At 35.2% G+C, this 19,030-nt stretch overlaps 3 protein-coding genes across 7 annotated transcripts; all 3 read left to right on the top strand.

Annotated features, from left to right (window-relative positions):
* Nucleotides 1-1,060: 1,060 nt before the first annotated feature.
* LOC100798941 (calcium-dependent protein kinase 16) lies at nt 1,061-6,505 on the top strand. Of its 5 annotated transcripts, none has more exons than XR_418840.4 (14): nt 1,061-1,212; nt 1,376-1,702; nt 1,816-1,946; nt 2,072-2,113; nt 2,693-2,804; nt 2,908-2,986; nt 3,148-3,317; nt 3,510-3,636; nt 4,216-4,331; nt 4,597-4,704; nt 4,807-4,869; nt 5,081-5,251; nt 5,485-5,900; nt 6,209-6,505. XR_418840.4 is itself a non-coding variant. In XM_003547890.5 (13 exons), the coding sequence occupies exons 2-13, from the start codon at nt 1,397-1,399 to the stop codon at nt 5,644-5,646; spliced, it is 1,587 nt and encodes a 528-aa protein (XP_003547938.1). In that variant the 5' UTR covers nt 1,061-1,212; nt 1,376-1,396; the 3' UTR covers nt 5,647-6,438. The 5 variants fall into 5 exon arrangements, 2 of the variants coding, with proteins under 2 accessions (XP_003547938.1, XP_025981784.1); XR_005889033.1 differs by having other exon boundaries at nt 6,096-6,505; XM_003547890.5 differs by having other exon boundaries at nt 5,485-6,438.
* A 1,973-nt stretch (nt 6,506-8,478) lies between these two features.
* LOC100811022 (DNA-(apurinic or apyrimidinic site) endonuclease 2) lies at nt 8,479-12,036 on the top strand. The gene is made up of 6 exons (XM_041010473.1): nt 8,479-8,614; nt 8,687-8,798; nt 10,275-10,333; nt 10,895-11,010; nt 11,104-11,180; nt 11,715-12,036. Exons 1-5 carry the CDS (start codon nt 8,495-8,497, stop codon nt 11,126-11,128), a joined length of 432 nt encoding a protein of 143 aa, XP_040866407.1. The 5' UTR covers nt 8,479-8,494; the 3' UTR covers nt 11,129-11,180; nt 11,715-12,036.
* Nucleotides 12,037-12,731: 695 nt separating this feature from the next.
* LOC121173723 (DNA-(apurinic or apyrimidinic site) endonuclease 2-like) lies at nt 12,732-13,866 on the top strand (the record flags this gene model as incomplete). Its single annotated transcript, XM_041010474.1, has 1 exon — nt 12,732-13,866. A coding segment is annotated over one exon (456 nt), but the record flags the coding sequence as incomplete, so codon positions are not given.
* Between the last annotated feature and the right edge of the window lie 5,164 nt (nt 13,867-19,030).

Raw genomic sequence — 19,030 nt, 5'->3', positions numbered from 1 at the left:
CCTTTATATAAGATCTAATTCATATTGTCTCATGTTTTAATTATTTTTATACTAAAAGTATCCCTAATTAAATAAGAGAGAAATTATATTAATATACATTGAGAAGAGAGAAAAATATTTGTTACAATGATACTTTTAAAAAATATAAATTTATGACAAAAATTTATCACTATCAATTAAATTAATTATTTTTTTTAAATTTAATGAATTAAATAATTAACTCTTATAAATAAGAACAAATATAATGCAATTCAAAGGGAGAAGTATAATTTAGAGGTAATGCGGTAAATGTGTATAACAATAGAAAATATTATAGATAAAATGAATATTTTAATAAGTGGGAAATGATCTTTTATCCTTCGTTAATAAAAGCTAAACAGTAAGGTAGGAATAAAAAGGGAAAGGTTTGATCGGGAGAGTGTGTGCCTCACGAAACCACCTCCACGGCACCGCCGCTAAGGCACCAACATGGATCTCCCAACACACAGCATATCTCTCTATGCAATGATCGAAGCAAAACCTGCAACCAATGCAACAACAACAAATGACAATAATATGCACTTTTTCGCAATCGATTTCTGAAGATGGAACTTCCTCACGGTTAACCGTGCCAAGTTTGATCGACAATGTCTTCAAGAACCATGACCTCGGGTTCTGGTCGCGTCGCCTGCTACTTTTGTTTTTGCTTCCTTTTAGCACCTCCGGTTTCATCACCACCCCCTACTGATCCTACTACCGCTTAATCAAAAAACCTGGTTATGCCCCGAACTTGACGCCGCAACGGCGGAGAAAACAGAAACGACAGTACGAAAAATCCCATTTTCAGTTTTGATTTGGCTTAGGATTCAACAAATCATCATGGACTTGTTTTGAACGCTCCATGTCGGTGTGTGTAAAGGAGTAATAGTATCAACAATGTCAACTTTTACTAAAGGGCAAAGGAGTAATATCAATCGATGCCATCTAAAAAGAATTTACTTTAAACGGTTACAAATTGTAGCAGGAAATAAATCTTGATCATTCAATATTATACGAATAAATCGGACGGACGTTAAAAGATGATTTAGAATGGACCACTTAATTCAATGGTTCAGCCTGGCCTGTGACAGAATTTAAAAGCTTAATTAATTGAGTTCACATCGAAGAAGGGATTGATTGGAGAGGGAGGGGTATCATCCGAACCCCGTCCCGTTCTCACTGTCTCATTCAAAGGTCTTTTTTCTTCCCTTCTTCCTTCCTACTTTTATTCAATTTCCAACCTTTTTCTCTCTTTCTTTTCCCAATTGAATGACAACAACTCCAACTACATAGTAATATTATTATTCCAAGTTTGATGATTTGATGCTCCTCGTGTTTTTCTTTTCCATCTTTTAAGCGTTTTCGACCCTCTCCGACCATGGGAACCTGCTTTTCCGCCACCAAAGTCAGCGGCTCCCACGGCAACGCCGTCACCGTCAACAAGAACCGCAAGGGGGCCGCGAAGCCGAAATCAGAGACGGCAACGGCGAATCCCCTACGGCACAAGGCAAGTTCGCGCCACGTGCCGTGCGGGAAGCGCACCGATTTCGGTTACGAGAAGGATTTCGATCAGCGTTACTCGCTCGGAAAATTGCTCGGGCACGGCCAATTTGGTTACACTTACGTTGGAATCGACAAAGCCAATGGCGATCGCGTCGCCGTTAAGAGGCTTGAGAAGAGTAAGGTATTTCCGTTAATGCCATCGTCGTTTTGCTCCTAAATCTTATAATTCAATTCATCGTGTTTTTGTTTGTAGTTTTTAGGAATTAATTAGTTATGCTTTAAATTTGGTGGCAGATGGTTCTGCCTATTGCCGTTGAGGATGTTAAGCGAGAGGTCAAGATATTGAAAGCACTTACTGGCCATGAGAATGTGGTTCAGTTCTATAATGCTTTTGAAGATGGTTCTTATGTGTACATAGTTATGGAGTAAGTTGCTCTGCTAGTTGATTCTGTTTTGTGTTTGTGTTGCTCTGATTTTTAGCTTTGGATTTATCTTTGGGAGCTCAATTCTATCAAATTTTGGTTTGTGTGTGTATATATGTGTTTCCTAGGTTGTGCGAGGGTGGAGAACTGCTAGATCGGATATTGGCCAAGTAAGTATGGTTTGATTTTGGATGTGATTGCTATTTTTGGAGTAAATCACAACAATTTAGTTGAATGGAAGTGTGTGTTTGGTTTATTGTTTGCACGCATTACAATTTAGTTGATTGGAAAAATCTGTGAGAGGAAGGATTTTGAGTTGGAAATTCCTTTGAGGGTTTCTAACTGAAATCCTAACAGGCTGTTAGTCCCTGAGATTGAAAGTGTTGGTTACTTTAGTCCTTTGCGTTATACAACTTTTACTACAGTCCTAACTTTGCTTAAGCCTTAATGTTACAAAATATTATTCAGTTTAGTCATTAATACTAGTGAAAAAATGTAGTGGAATGCATTAAACATTTTATGAAGTTGGGGACAATAATGAAAGTTTTGTAAAGTCAGGGACTATAGTGACTAACACTTAAAGGGTTCAAGGACTAGAGTGGAGGTTTACTCATTATGGTTATGTGTCAGAATTTCTATGTTGAAATTGCAGAACCAGGGTCAATGATTTTTGGTTATATGTTTATGTGTTTGGCAGAAAGCTGTTTTTGTGTACCAGAACTAATTTCCTCTTCATTTGCTTTAATCAGGAAGGACAGTCGTTATACTGAAAGAGACGCAGCGGTGGTTGTAAGGCAGATGCTCAAGGTTGCAGCTGAGTGTCATTTACATGGTTTGGTACACCGGGACATGAAACCAGAGGTATGATCAAGCACATTTGCATATCTGCCAAATTTGTGTGAAATGAGATCTATACTACTAGATGCTATACATAATATATTAATATTTTTACCTATTCTTGCAGAATTTTCTTTTTAAATCAACCAAAGAAGATTCACCTTTAAAGGCCACTGATTTTGGTTTGTCAGATTTCATAAAACCTGGTGAGGGAAAGTCTTGATTTTTGTGGTCAATTTCTTTCTTTTTCTTTTCTTCCATTTTTTGTTTCAGGCTTGTTCTCCTATTTCTTCAGTTGAGTTATCAGGCATGCTCTTGCCATTTTTATTTGAGATTTGTTTTTCTCTATCTTTGAAAAAAAATGCAGGAAAAAAGTTTCATGATATTGTTGGCAGTGCTTACTATGTTGCACCTGAAGTGTTAAAACGTAAGTCTGGTCCTCAATCAGATGTGTGGAGTATTGGTGTTATTACATACATATTGTTGTGCGGAAGACGCCCATTTTGGGATAAGACTGAGGATGGTATCTTCAAGGAGGTACAGTACTTTATTGTGTAATTTTCTGATTTTCTAATTTATATGGTATTCGTTATCCATTCTTGTATCTTAATGACATGATAAGTCTATGACCTTTACTTTAATTGTCCACTTGATTTTGAGTTTTTACTAAGGAATTTGTAATGTTTTTTGTTGTTGTGTATAATTAATGATCTGATCTGATATATGCAGGTCTTACGTAAGAAGCCCGATTTTCGTCGGAAACCATGGCCAACTATTAGTAATGCTGCAAAAGATTTTGTGAAAAAATTACTAGTAAAGGATCCTCGGGCGAGATTAACTGCTGCTCAAGCTTTATGTATGTATCATGTCTTCTTACATTGAAAAAACCGTTTATGTTATTTGAGCCTTTAAGTGATATTTGACTGTTAATAAAAATAGTAATGATGATGATAATAATAACGATGATGATGTTGATAATAATATTAATAAATAATAGTAATTATAATAAAATAATTTAAGGTTGTTGTCATCGAATCAAATTTAGGCTTGTGCTATATGGCACCTAAATTTTAGGCATTGAATTTATTGAATTCGACATACATCCCAGTTTAAATGCTAAATTTGTTGTTAGAACTAAGAATATTTTTTAACTTTGTATTTATGCAATTATATAAAGTTTTAATGATTCCAAATATTGAAGTCAGAGACATTGCTATAGCCTCATTTTTCAGTTCTATCATGTGACTACATTTAAAATTTTGCTTTTAACCTTTTCTTGCTGAGATCAATTTGTCTTTTAATGGCAAGTAATTACTCAATTATTTGTAATAATTTAAGTTACACTTATTGTCTTCTTTTATATGTAACTAAAAGTGCTTTTATGTGTAATTGTGTTGCATTATGTTGAGTGTTTTGATTAAACCTAATATTTCAGCACATCCATGGGTTAGAGAAGGAGGAGAAGCATTGGAGATTCCTATTGATATATCTGTCCTGAGCAACATGCGGCAGTTTGTGAAATATAGTCGATTCAAACAATTTGCACTGAGGGTAAGAGAAATTAATTCTAGCCTTTTCAGGTCAGAAGGCATGGAACCTGTTTGATGTCCAGCTTTTTTTATAATTGATTACTGTTGGAATATATGGAAATATCTTGCCATATCCTTATATTATCCTTTAGAATTAATTTCCCTATTTCTTCTTTATCTCTTGGGATTAGTTACCATATTTCTTCATCTTAGTGTAATTAAGGTTATTGCTACAATACAAGTTTTATGAACATATCAAACATATAATGTCAACAATTACCCTGCAGGCATTGGCTAGCACACTTAATGAAGAAGAGTTGGCTGATATAAAAGATCAATTTGATGCTATAGATGTAGACAAAAATGGTTCGATTAGCCTGGAAGAGATGAGACAGGTAGCATTTAATTTACTGGCTTTGTGACTAACTTGTTTGCGAGCAAATTATTCCCTTAAATATCTTTTCCCTACTTTAGTCTAAAGGGAAGATTTTGTGCAGGCTCTTGCCAAAGATCTTCCTTGGAAATTGAAAGAATCACGTGTACTAGAGATATTGCAAGCGGTTAGTATGTTTGATCTTTTACAAGAAACACACATTGTTTTGTTTGCTGCTTCTCAGCATGTCTAAAATTTGTTAGGCATGAAATTTGGTGATTAATATTACTTTCACTTCTACGACAATTTATGTGGCCTCCCAAAATCACTCTTTTCCACTAATGTTGCTTTGTTCTACTATTTGGCTTGCAAAAATAATCTTGAGTATTTATTTGCAGATAGACAACAACACTGATGGTCTAGTGGATTTCCGGGAGTTTGTAGCGGCTACATTACACGTGCATCAATTGGAGGAAGACTCTGACAAGTGGCAGCAACTGTCACAGGCTGCTTTTGAGAAATTTGACCTAGATAAAGATGGCTATATTACTCCGGAAGAACTTAGAATGGTTGGTCTCACATCATTTGTCAAGCTCTAAACACATTATGAAAAATTCTCTAAAAGATTAGAAATTGTTCTCTTGTAGTTTACTTACCTATATTAGCATCCGTATAAGTTTACCATTTGGGGGAACAGTTAGAAGATCTGCTTAGTTTGAGCCGTGCATATCTGTAAAAATAAAAGTTAAAAATAATTTACATACATAGTTGCTGCAGCTAATATTCCTTTTTGGCTTTTCAGCATACATGCTTGAGAGGCTCCGTTGATCCTTTGCTAGAGGAAGCTGATATTGACAAAGATGGAAAAATAAGCCTACCAGAGTTTCGGAGACTTCTTAGAACTGCAAGCATGGGTTCTCAAAATGTTTCAAGCCCATCTGTTCATCGGCGGCAGAGGTTCTAGATTAGAGGTGCTTCAGAGGCTGAGATAAGTTTGGAGAAACGAGTGGTGGAGTTCCTCTAAGTAACTTATTGTGTGATTGTGCTGAGTCTCTTAAGACTATCTTCTATCATGCAGATTGACAATCTATGATACTCAAAACTCCAGTTTTGGACTGTGGTAATCCCCTGCGCGGGGATTATGTCCACAATGTCACGAGGACTACATCAAGAAGTGTTTGGTAGAGTTTATGTAGACGATTCATGGACTGGCTTCAGGTATATTGCAGTTTCAGCAGTATCATTTATGTGTCGGAGTTTTCTTGGTTGTGGCATGCAAGTAATGTGTAACTACAAATAAAATCTTCTAGCCAAAAATGAAAAAAAAAATATAAATAAACATGAAATGAAATACGTGGATCAAATTCTGTTCTCACTATTTTTCCATCTCATTCTTATTTTATTCCTCTGCAGAAAAAGCGATTACATCCTGCTGTTCTTAGTAGATACTAATGAAATGATTGCATAAATTTGGTGTACTAGTTTGAGTCTGAAATGTATTTATGTTTATATTTATTTATATATAGTTCTCTTCTCTGAAGAATTAGTGGGGGGGCAACAATGTGATTGTGGATTGATGACTTAAGGGAGTGGTTGATGTCTCTGATGACTTGCATTGGAGGTCACTTGTGGGTATGTGCTCTTGCTGTGTTTCTATTATTATGAATGATATGACAGGTTTTTATTTGTAATAGCAATTGAAGCGAGAAGTGGCTAGGACGAATGATGCATTTTTCATGCATCGTTTGTTGAATCATATTCTGTTCTAGCCTCGTATACAGTACATCAAGGCTTTCTTATTATGGGAAATTGATTTCTGAAAAGTATATGCATTAAGGTAACTATGTTAGTCACGAACTTGAATTTTCTCACGAAATTGAATAACAGGATCGTCATATTAGAAAGATAAAGACATTATTAGTTTTTTAGTATAATTAATAGATCCCATAAACCAGCATGACGAGTCTTTGCATACTTGTGTTCAGTGGCGGACCTACACTATGGTGAGGGTGTGTACTTGCACCCCTTCATTTTTTAAAATTCACTAATAAATTTTCTTTTAAATTAAAAATTGTAAATAAAATCTTATATTTTTATATTTTATATCATATACATATAGTTGAATCCATTGATTTTATTTTTTATAATTTGGCCTCACTGATCTAGGATTTTGGGTCCGCCACTGCTTGTGTTTATTTTTAACTAGTCAAGATAATGTGACTGCACTAGCACTACAAGAGTTTATATGATGCCTTTATTATTAAAGGCCGATTATTTTATGTTGTCAGGAGAGCATCTGTAACATTGATAATTTTGCTTTAGAAATTGCAACATATTGTGAAATGATACTCATTCGTAGTCCTGTGCTTCTTTTTCTTTTTCCTTTTGTTCTCTTCATGTACCAAAATTTGATTTTAACTAGAAATATTAAAAATAAAATAAAAGGAGCCTGAAGAAGATTATGGTTTGAGTGTCGTGAGTGTAGATTCCAGTTGACCAATTGAGTCGTTTGCAAGTGAATTTATAGTATTTTTATTTTTTAAAAATAATTTTAATAGCTAAGATATCATGAAATAAAAATGTCACCAAAGAGAATCTGAAGCCATAATTTATTATACATTTTATCTTACAAACAGCATTTCTCGTAATTTATTTCCACACGTATAATTGTTTGCATGATAGAGGCATTTTATAAAAAAACAAGCAACATCCCATACAATATTTGTTGCTTAAGAATGAATCAAACTCTTAATTTTCCACACAATAACGATCCCAACACAGCCAATTTTTAGCCCAAAATAGAAGTATCCAAACAAGCAAATGAGCTTCCCCGTACCTGTGCTGCAACACAATATGTAGAGTTGAAAATACTGTATCGATTCCTTTGAAATTTCTTTGTTTCAGGAAGACACTAAAAAATGTTGTAAATGAGGATAACTACTCGATAGTGATTTTGCTCTATTTCCTTCTCCTTTTCTTCTCCAAAAATGAAACCCAACGGAAATGTAAGCGGTGGCTTAATAATTTCAGAATTGTTGTGTTTGATTTTTTAAGATGTTTTTAAATGTTTTTTTTTGGTCGTTTTTTTATAAACCATTTCTAGAGTTCCATAAATTTTCACAAACGACATATTTTGTATGGTTTTATTGATATTTATTTTACAAGCTTTACTTTGCTAATAATGTAGTTAATATATAGCCATTTTTAAAAAATATATTTCTTGACTAAAACATGATAACAAAGATTAAAAAAATATTTACAATTAAACATAATCCTTGTTTTAATTTCTTCAATTATTTTAATTTAAATTATGGAATTATTATACTAACTAATTATAATTTATTTTCTTTCCTCAGTCATTATAAAAAAATTAATACTCACTCCATCCTTTTTAAATACTACAGATCAAGAAATAAGATTATTATTTATATTTATATTAAAATCACTTTAATTTATAAAAATTCCCTTTTACTTATGGACTACCAAAGAGAACATAGTATCCAACTATCTATCCTAAAAAAGGAAATATAAAGATTAAAATATATTTTTTTTTCGTGAAATTGACAAAGTTTAAATTTCATTCTCCACAATTTTAAAAGATTAGTTGTTTCCGAACCTACAATTATGATTTTATTACCCCGGCAAAACTTTGTAAATTTTACTGGACCAAAATTTCTTTTAGCCTATTTGTAATTAAACTGCTTCTGCAATTTGTTTCAACTGGAGCGGGAATACTTAATTATAAGCTATGACAAGAACACGTTGAACTTGAAGGAGACGAGAGGAGGGTTCCAAGTTACAAGGAGCGAAGAATGCGTGAGAGAATGAAGATAGTGAGTTACAACGTGAACGGTCTGAGGCAGCGCATAGCGCAGTTCGGGTCTCTCCGGAATCTGCTAAATTCATTCGACGCCGACATCGTTTGTTTTCAGGTGCTTCCCAATTCATCGTTTTTTTAATTCTCAAATTTCTCTCATTCTATTCACAAATGCTGCTTCCTTCAGGAGACGGAACTGCGGAGGCAGGAAGTCACAGCGGATTTGGTCATGGCCGGCGGATACGAATCGTTCTTTTCCTGCACCCGCACCTCCCAGAAGGGTCGAACTGGCTATTCCGGTAACCCCTCTCTTTCATCATCTAAATGGAAATGTAAACAAATACACGGTATTGTTTGTGTTTTAGATGTCAAATGTTGTTTATCAATATCATAGGCTAAAAGCCAAACATATTTTTTTTGTCTTCTCGGAGTCATAAGGTTGCCTTGATGGCGAAGAGAAAAAGATGAGAAAGAGAAGTGGGGGATTCGAATCTTTCCCATTAACAAATTAACTGACCTTTGGAAAAGTTTTTAAAAAAATTGTTTCCTCATTTTAATTTTTAGTTTAACTTTGGTCTCTGAGTTTAAAAAGTTTCACTTGTTAGACCAAATTGGTTCTTCCTTCAGGCATCCCCGGAAGTTTACCACGTGTGATAGGGAATGAAAGATAGCAGCAGAAGACATATTCAAGGAGAAAGAAACAAAGGTGCAGACACAGGACAAAGGGGTGCAGATAGCAGCAAAGGCAAAGAGGACCATCACAAGGCCCTCTTACCTTAGTGACCACGTATAGAGAAGCTTTGTTGAGAGGAAAGCTGACGTGGCTTGGATACTGGTATTGCTAGGGAGGAATTGTTGGTAATGAGGAGACAGCATAACCATATTTGAGCACCAATGATTGCCTCAGGATATTCCTTGGCACAAGATGACAAAAGCTGTTAGTAGGAAAACTAGTATAAATAAAGCAATTGTAATTCAAGCAAAGGTGTGAAATATCAAAGCTTCTGTTTCCTGCCTTTCTTTGTTTCTGGAGGTACTGGCCTCGAATCCAGTTTATCTTCTCCTTCTTCCTCTTTGTTTCTGGAGGTGCTGACCCTCGAAGTCAGCAGCAAGCCGCTGCACGTAACGTGTCACTGATTAAATTAGTTTGATAAACTAATGGAAGAATCAACTTGGTCTAAACAGAATCACTTTAAGGCACAAAAGTGAAACTTTATAAACTTTTCTAATAAATTTAGTCAATAATAAAAAAAGTGTTTACAAAATGTGTTAGAGAGTGTCTCAACTATACTTCTTAGGCAATAAATTCTGTTGAGTGTCCAGGTGTTATTACATTTTGTCGTGTGAAGTCTGCATTTTTGAGTAATGAAGTGGTGTTGCAGCTGGCAGAAAAGGAAGGGTTTACTGGTCTTTTGGGAAACTTTCAAACTAGCAACAATAAATTGCCATTCTTGATGGGAGATCTTTAGGAATTTACAAAAGATGAGCTTCTAAGTCTTGATAGTGAGGGGCGATGCATAATCACAGATCACACTCACTTTGGTGAGTATCCTCTGTAGATAGTATAAGAGGGGAAAAAATTTGAAAGTTGGCTCCTTTGTTTACCAAGTTCCATTTTTCAGGTGTTGTGTGAAGGGGCGTACTTATCTTTTAGGCATTAATCTAACCATCTTCCTTAGGTTTTTTTTTTTTTCCTTTTTGAAAAAGAAGAAATTTGTAGTTGTGTACTTGTGTTTGAATTTGTTCAATTCTTTTCAATGTGTATGGGTCCCAAGCTGGAGGTGATGACACAGAAAGGATTCAGTTTAAGCAAATTTTTTACAGGATATTACAGGTATTTGAAATGTTTATATGTCAATGGAATCAGTGAATGATATGACTAAATCGAAAAGTCATTGCTTTGCAGAATTTTTTCCATATTTCAAACGGTGGATTTTGTTTTTATGTGGACTTTGGTAGTATTTTATGCTTCAATTATGTGTTATTGGATAATTATACTAATTATAAGACGAGTTGATAATTTGGAGCTACAGTTTGAGATTCTCCAAACTTGTTAATGTTGATTATGTTTCAATTGGTTCATCCAATTGTATCATTGCTAAGAAAATGGGACCTGAATACTGCTTGCCCATCTGAATACGTAGAGTTTAAGAAACTCTAGAGCTAGTTTTCAAAATTAGTATTTGTTACTATTTCTTTTGTGTTACCTGTAAATTAGTATGATTCAATGAACATTACCCTGTCTAAAAAGGAAACTATACTTTTTAAAAATGGGACATGAATATCGTAGTCTATGTGCAGTGCTTGTTTTTTTCTGACTGTTTTTGTATAGAACTCAAATTTTTCGTTTTTCTTTTGTTTTCTGTTTGATTGATGTTGATAGTCTCTTTAATAGAAAAGATGGGGGTCCCTCTTGCATCAAGGAAGGAGAATATTTGTTGTTGTTGATCTCAATATTGCGCCATTTGCAATTGATCGATGTGATATAGGACCTGATTTTGAAAAAAACGAGTGAGCTTACTGCCAGAATTCTATGAGGTATTTTTAATGTCTAATCTGATATGCTGATAATTATCCTAACTTTTTTCCTGAATTTATGTGTAGGTTTAATGGTTCAAATCAATGTTAATTGAAAATTGGGGCCAATTTTCTGATGTCTTCAGAGCAAAACATCCTGATAGGTATGGATCTTGGAGTTACCAGTTTTGTTAAATATCAGATATTGATGTGTAGTTTCCAATTGGAGATTTAATTCCTGATTTTGATACCTGATGAACATTGCCATGTCTGAAAATGGAGATTGGAGAATGTTTTTATTCTATCTTCTTTATAAATCTTTTTATCTTTTTTATCTTGTCATCTGTTTTATGTTTTTTTTTTCATGTATAATATATCTTTTATCTTTATTGTTTATATAGGATTATGTTGCTTTCAAATTGAAGTCACCTTTTCAATTTTCGAAATTCAGATTATAAAAATGTTTTGTTTGAATATAATGAACTTTATATTTAATTTTAAATCTTATTCTTTGTATGCCAGACACATTTCTCTGTGCATGTGACTACTGGCTAGTAATATATGCATCATCCATATTTTCCCTTCTTCCTGTCTCTTCTAATTTTACGTTGTGTTTTCCATATTTTGTGGTCACACCTTCAATATGATCAGTATTAATCTTGATAAATCGTATTTGTCTCTTTTGAGATTGTATGCAGAAGGGAAGCCTACACCAGTTGGTCACAAAATACAGGTGCTGAAGTATTTAACTTCGGAAGTAGAATTGATCATATTCTGTTTTCTGGTTCATGCTAACATGAATTGGACCTGCAATGCCATAGTTTTATAAGATGCCTTGTCAAGGAATGTGATATTCTGACACAGTATAAACGGTGTAAACCAGAAAGCACACTGAGGTAAGATACAAACATGTGAAATCCTAAGCCATTTTGTCTTTGAAACTAAACGGTTAATTTTTTATTTTTAGATGTAAATTTTAGATACTCGGTGATACTGTAACATGCTCTATGTTTTGGATTATATCATTTTGCATTGCACAGGAAATTGGCAAAAATTGTCTCCCTACTTTCAGAAATTGTTGCTTTTCCACTCCTAGTGTGGTTCTTCACCACTACTGTGTCTAATGGTTAAATGCTGCATGTCTTCCTTGAGGTTAAGTATATAAGTTCTAACTGAATTCCTGATCAGCTCAGTGCCCATAGGTGGAAGGGAGGGCGTAGCGTTAAACTGGAAGGATCTGATCATGCTCCAGTTTTTATGTCTTTACATGAAATTCCTGATGTCTCTCTGCACAGTACTCCTCCCTTATCTGCTAGATATGTTCCCATGGTTCATGGCATACAGCAAACTCTAGCTACAAAACATTGTTTCTTCTTTGGATGAGATTCTCTGTTCATATGATGTCATTGTTAATGTGTATTTGTTTCTAAACCTTTTCTTGCAGTGTCAGTGTTGATGAAAAGACAAGTTTCTAAAAAAATGAAATCATTTGAGATGGCACAAGAAGACATTGCAATGGATAGTACTTGTGAGAGAAAAGAACCAGTGAACAGAGCTGGTTCATCCACAAGTCCAAATGAATGCCATTTTCCTCCAAGCCAGGATTGAAGGTAGTAGCATTTTGAAACCAACAAACTTTCTGGAGGTTCCTCTCAGGAGTCTGTTTCTAAATCAGGAAGTGAAAATGAAACATCAACAACCAGGCAATGTAACAAATCCAACAAAAAGCTAAAAGTAGTCAATGGTCCCAGCTCTCACTTCGGTCATTTTTCCAGAAAAGTGCAAATCTTGACAATGGTAGTTCTGTAAAAGTAGTCAATGACTCATGTACTGATTACTCAAATAATCAGGCAGAACCCTCTCAACCAAGCCCTCGTTTACAGGAAACTCCAACAGTATTTGCTCATAGTAGCAGTCCCAAGAAATATGGGTTGGATACTGATACATGTGATCAGGATTTAGCTGGACCAAATGGTAGTTCCACAAAAGAAGAAATGAGTAATGTGGCTTCACTAGAGTGGCAACGAATACAACAGTTGATGCAGAACAGTATACCTATTTGCAAGGGCTATAAGGAACCTTGTATTGCTCGGGTGGTGAAGAAACAAGGACCTAATTTTGGCCGCAGATTCTATGTTTGTGCCCACGCTGAGGTAATCTGTTTCCATTGAGTGGTTTTGGGCATTGTGGTTCTACCTTTTTAAAGGCCTTGTGCTTCTAGGTAACTTTTTAAAATTATTCTTCTGCACTACACCATGGCTGTGTTTGGTTCCAAAGAGAGGAAGTTACCGGAAATGGGGTGGGTGCGTTTGGTTCGTGCGCTTTTGGAGAGAGTAAAATTACAAATTTCTCTCTTCCCAATTGCAGTAAAATCGATTTTCTTTGGTTTTTAGAAAGAAAGAAAAAATTATTTGCCACATATTTCTCTTAAACCAAACAACACAACATATCATTTTATTTCTACTTTTTTTTTTTCAAATTATCTCTTTTATTTCTATTTACCCTATTTATTTGCTTTAAATCAAACACACACTATAGTTTTGTGAGGACTCGATCCATCTGTCCATCAAAGAAATTCAATCGCTTATTAAAACTAGAGTAATGTTGATCTCTAGTTTTGTAAGGTTGTCAAACTCGGAAGTTTATGAATGTTCATTGAGGGTTGGTAAATCGGATTTGTAAACTACCACTATATGGCAATTTAGTTGTAGGTGCTAAATTGATAGTCTTTCTTTTGAGGACTAAAATAAGGATTGTCTTGTAAGAACTAGCAAACTTGCACCATCTATTATAACGCAGAAGAAAAGTAATAAGCAACATGTTTTAAGGGAGGGATTGCATTTTGAGAAATACTAGAAACATTCTCTGACACACTCTTTTGATTGACAAAAATTTATTTAAAATGATAATTTTGTGGATCTCACATTATATTTAATGATTCTCATTCCTGATTTTATGGTTTTATCAATCAATTCTAACCAATTAGAAAAAACATGTTTAAAGGAGTGTATTGATAGCACTCTTCTTGGGTTTTAACAAGCTATCCTAGAGCTTGTCATGCGTCTGCTTGAGTTATATTATGGTTATAGCCACCAGTTCTGATAGGTTGGATCGTATTCTGTTTTACATCTTGTCTTCCTTTGTCATTTCAAAATTTGTGCATCACCTCCCTATCCAGAAGATTAACGTGTTTTTCCACTTTCAGGGCCCTGCATCTAATCTTGAAGCAAACTGCGGTTACTTTAAATGGGCTTCTTCAAAGTCCAAGAATAAATAATGGGAGAATGATGTTATAATCAAAGAATGATTCATTTGTCGTTCTCATCCAAGTTTCTTTCATAATAACAATATGGAGCTGAAATACCAGTTTTGCATTACCAATTCCCTTGTCTGTCCACCTTTTTATCAAATAATCCTTGTAGCTTCCTGCTACAATTGTGAATTTTTAGTTTGGCGCAATCAGCTGTTATCATATGTAAAAGAAGAGTGCTAGCAACACACTCTTTTATTGATCAAAATTGAACGAGAACTATAAAATCACGAGTGAGGTTTATTAAATAAATTGAATCTACATAATTTTATGTTTTTTTAACAAATTTTGACCAATAGTAGAAAGTAGAAAATTTTGTTAAAAAGTGTGTTGTTAACATTTTTGTACGTAAAATAGTAGACATGTTTCTCCATAGAGGAGAATAATTAAAGGGTAGACTCACGAATTGGATAACATCATGTCCCTGCCTTATGTTTGGTTTGAGATGTGTTCCATCAGGGTTGTGCTTAGGGTGAACTTAAGTTCCCTTGTCCCCATATTTTCTTTGGCTAAGAGCTTAAATACCTTAAGGTGAAAATAGCCATATGAAGTGACATAGGTGGTAAATGCCACATATGAAGAAAATAGTCACATTATTACTGTGCCACACACTACCTTTTATGTTGGTTTAATTTTAGTTTTTGTTGCTGCCAATGATATTTACTCGGTCTTTAGCATGATTTTATGATAGGATTGGGCTTTTTTTTTTTTTTATTTGGTTAATCCCAATCTTGTTTACTGGTTAAAAATCAAGGATTATTGGGTAAAATTGTGTGCACCCACACATACACAACTTTTAAAAGATAAAACATATAAATTAATTAACAAAAATAGTTAAGCCTATTTCTTAACCAAGGTTTGAAGTTTGATCTTCGATTTGGGTACGGAGTAACAATTGGATGTATCACTTTACCCCAAAAATAGACTGATCTGGTGGGGGGAGGATTACACCTCCAGGTTATACCAAAAAATTTGATCACTGAGTGAGGTTTGTATTTTCAAAATATTAATGCCAATACAAAATCCTACATTTACAAACTTTGATAAGGGGATTGGTATTTTTACTACCATCAATACTCTTCCCATTCCTTTTTCAAATACAAACAAAAAGAAACTCTTGTCCTCTACTTATTTTTCTATTTTCCTAAATGCCATAGAAAATTTTGATGCACCTATAACTCTAAAGAGTTGTATGTATGTCTCTAGAAAGCTCTCCTAGGATTTTGGAGGAGGTTTCAAAGCAAGAGGCAGATTTGTTGCACTGAAACACAAAAAAGGGAAACACAAAGCTAATGGAGATTGTCAAATGGGTGACTCTTTTTGGAAATCTGTCGAAGGAGATTATTTGTCAAAACCTCCCTATAAAGAGAAACTATTGACCTCAGAGGGTGAAAAATAGGGGTTTTAATTGTTTAGGGGTGGAAGAAGATGCTAGGTGGTTGAGGGACCTAGCAAATGGGGCAAATGTTGTTGGATTTATCATTACAGAAGAGGATAAGGGGAAGTTTCCAAAGATCCAAGTCATAGTTGAGGAGTTTGTTAAGTAGTGTATGCCATGGAAATGGGTGTTTTTGGTCAAGGTGATAGGAAAGAAGGTTAACTTTAAGATCATTGAAAATCTCCTAAATCGTGAGTGGGTTGTGAAAGGAAGGATCAAAATCATTAATCTCCCAAATGACTTTTTTATAATCCAATTAAACATGTTGATGACTATAAACATACACTTTTTTTGGATCTTTAGATGATAGTGGACCATTAACGCTTAGTTCAGAGGTGGAGAATTGGGTTCTATTCGAATCTTGATATCAAAAGAAAGGTTGCAGCATGGATCAAGATGTTGCACTTAACCAGGGAACTATACAACAAAGTTTTTGCGTTGGGTTGGGAACACTCTAGGCACTATGTTGAAGATCGATAAGGTGACTTCCATTCACTCTCGGGGACAGTCCGCATATTTTTTTGTTGAATTGGATCTGGATAAACTCTTTGTGCCCAAGATCATTGCTAGAGGTAGAGAGCTCCCTTTGGAATACCATGGGCTTCTTGCAATTTGCTTGTGTTGTGGGAAATGTGGCCATCAAGAGGTGCTTTGCTCAGAAAAGAGGGTGGAACCCCCAACGGTGCAGGGGGAGAATGGATAATTTGAGGACAATGATTGTGTTCATCAGGAAACAAAAATCAATGATGACATAACCAATCTCATCCCTCTACAGAATAGGGTTAACACGAGGGTGACATTAGTGGGCCAGCAATCCAATATGGGAGGAAACAAAATGGATAAAAAGACCATTTCTCAGTTTAGTCCCTAGATGCTTGTTAGAAAAGGGAATCATCCATGTAATCATAGAGGAAAGGGATTAAGAAAGGGTACTAAGAAAGGGTCTAACGCTTCCAAAAAGGGAATGACCCTAAAATCAAGGACACAAGTGGGGCCTGTATGGGGTCTAGATTTAAAGTTCTCTAGAAAAATGTGATCGTATCCTATTTAGGAAAGAGAAAGGTGTCTTTAAAGATAGGGTCATCTGTACGGGTAATAAAAGTAGCTCTGAGGTTAGTAGGTCATCGGGGATCAAGGCTTGTAGCGTGAGAAGCAGAAAAAAATCCCCTAAAAGCCATAAAAACATGGGCTAACAAAAAAAATTATGCAACAAATTCCAATCATAAGTTTCCTATGAAGAATCAAAGTGCCAAAGGGAAACTCACTTTTGTCCCCCCTAAATATAGGAAATACCAATGATCTAGGACCCATTTGGAGGTGAAATTGGTAAGGCCATTGCTGCTATAGAGGGTATCACTCTTCAAGAATAGCCTTTGGCTAATGTCAAGAGAACTACAATCACCATTTCGAAGGAAGAGATCCTGAGGACGATGAGCCTACAAGGTGCACTCGTTGAACCTGCCAAAAATGATGACATGCATGTTTCAACGATGGTGGAGGACATGTAGAGCCAATGGACGTTAGCGCCATGGAAGCAGAGGCAGTTTCTGTTGTGCCTCAGGATGGTAAGGGTCATGATGGGTCCACCCTTCTAAATATTTTCCAATGACTTTATTGTGTTAGAATTGTAGGGGGACTACTAGAAGGGGTTTTACTAAACTCATTAAAGATCTGTAGCATGACTATTAAGTCCTTTTTTCTCTATCTCATGGAGACTCATACTAGTAGGATGTGGCTCGCCGAATTAGTAACCAATGTGATTTTGATAATGTCTTTATTCAATACGTAGTTGGACAATCTGGATTGGATGGATGATGAATGGAGAGTCAATGCCAGGGCTCATGATCACTAATTCATTCTTATTAGTGTGCAGAGGAAGAATAATCCTCCTTGGATGCTTACTACTATCTATAGAAGCCCACACTATGCTCGTTGCCAAGAATTGTGGAGTTCGTGGAGCTAGCAAGTGATATTCATGAGTCATGGGCAATAATTAGGGGTGGGTAAACGGGCCCAGGTCCATGGACTGACCCGCGGGGCCCGCGGTCCGCGCGGGTTACGGACCAATTTTTTTAAATGGTTCATGGTTATGTCATATTTTTGGGCCCGTCCCGCTTAACCTGCGGACTATGCGAGTTTGGCCCGCAGATTGCCTGTAGCCCACATTAGGTTTAATTTGTGTGATCCTGATCCAATTATATTAGGTTTGATTTTCTATTTTTCACTTTAAACTTTTTTTTAAAATAACATATAAAGAAATATATTAGATAAGATAAAGATATAAAGATAAAAATAAAAGATTTAAATTAAAAGATGATAAAGATAAAAAAGATAAGATAAGAAAAATAAAAGATAACAAAAATAAAAGATTAAGACAAAAAAGATATGTGATAAGCCAATAATGGAGGATCTTAATGCTATTAATGTGATAAGGAATTGTCTTATGGGGCTTGCAAAAGTATTAAGGGCTTTTGGGATGTTGTTGATGCTTGTGAATTGGTGGATGCAGGGTCCCTAGGTAGTCCTAATACTTAGAATCGAGATGGAATTGTTAAGTAGTTAGATATGCTCCTCATGAATATGCATTGGCATACCTTTTACCCTAATGCTACTATTTTTCTTCTCATCTTCTTGCTTTTAAATCAGATCATAGGCCTCTCTTGGTTCACTTTAGTAAGCCTTTGCAGCGAAAAAGAAATATAATAACTTCTGATTTATTTCCTCATGCCTCTCCTTCCGTGATTTTGATAATCTTATGAGTCAATCTTTGGGGTAAGAGTATGTTGTGGTCTCAAGGTATCCAACGCTTTACTTCTTATTTGAGGTATTGGAATAAGCACGTCTTTGGAAACATCTTCCATATGAAGAAATATTTGTTGAAGAAGTTACAACAAATGAAGGCTTAATTGGTTGCACATTACACCCCTTTGTTGGCTTAAAATCATAAGGATTTATGGATTGAATACCAACAGGTTTTAGTTGATGAGGAAGTCCTTCTCTACTAAAAGTCCCAATATAAATGAATCACCTTTGGTGATAGGAATTAATGTTACTTCCATGGCATTGTAGCTTTTCGATGAAAGAGAAATAGGGTTGATATGTTGCAAGATGAGGATGGCATGTGGATCTCACAATATGATAAGCTAGAACATTGTCAGAGGATATTACAAAAAGTTATTCTTAATGGATACCCCATATGTCCCTCTATGCCTTTCTAGTGCTTTCTTTAAGTTGGAAACTTTTAAAGTGGACACCTTAAGGAAGAT

This window comes from Glycine max, chromosome 16 (assembly GCF_000004515.6).
Source record: "Glycine max cultivar Williams 82 chromosome 16, Glycine_max_v4.0, whole genome shotgun sequence".
NCBI lineage: Eukaryota > Viridiplantae > Streptophyta > Magnoliopsida > Fabales > Fabaceae > Glycine > Glycine max.
Note: the sequence above shows the minus strand (reverse complement) of the source record. Positions and strands in the feature narration are given on the sequence as shown.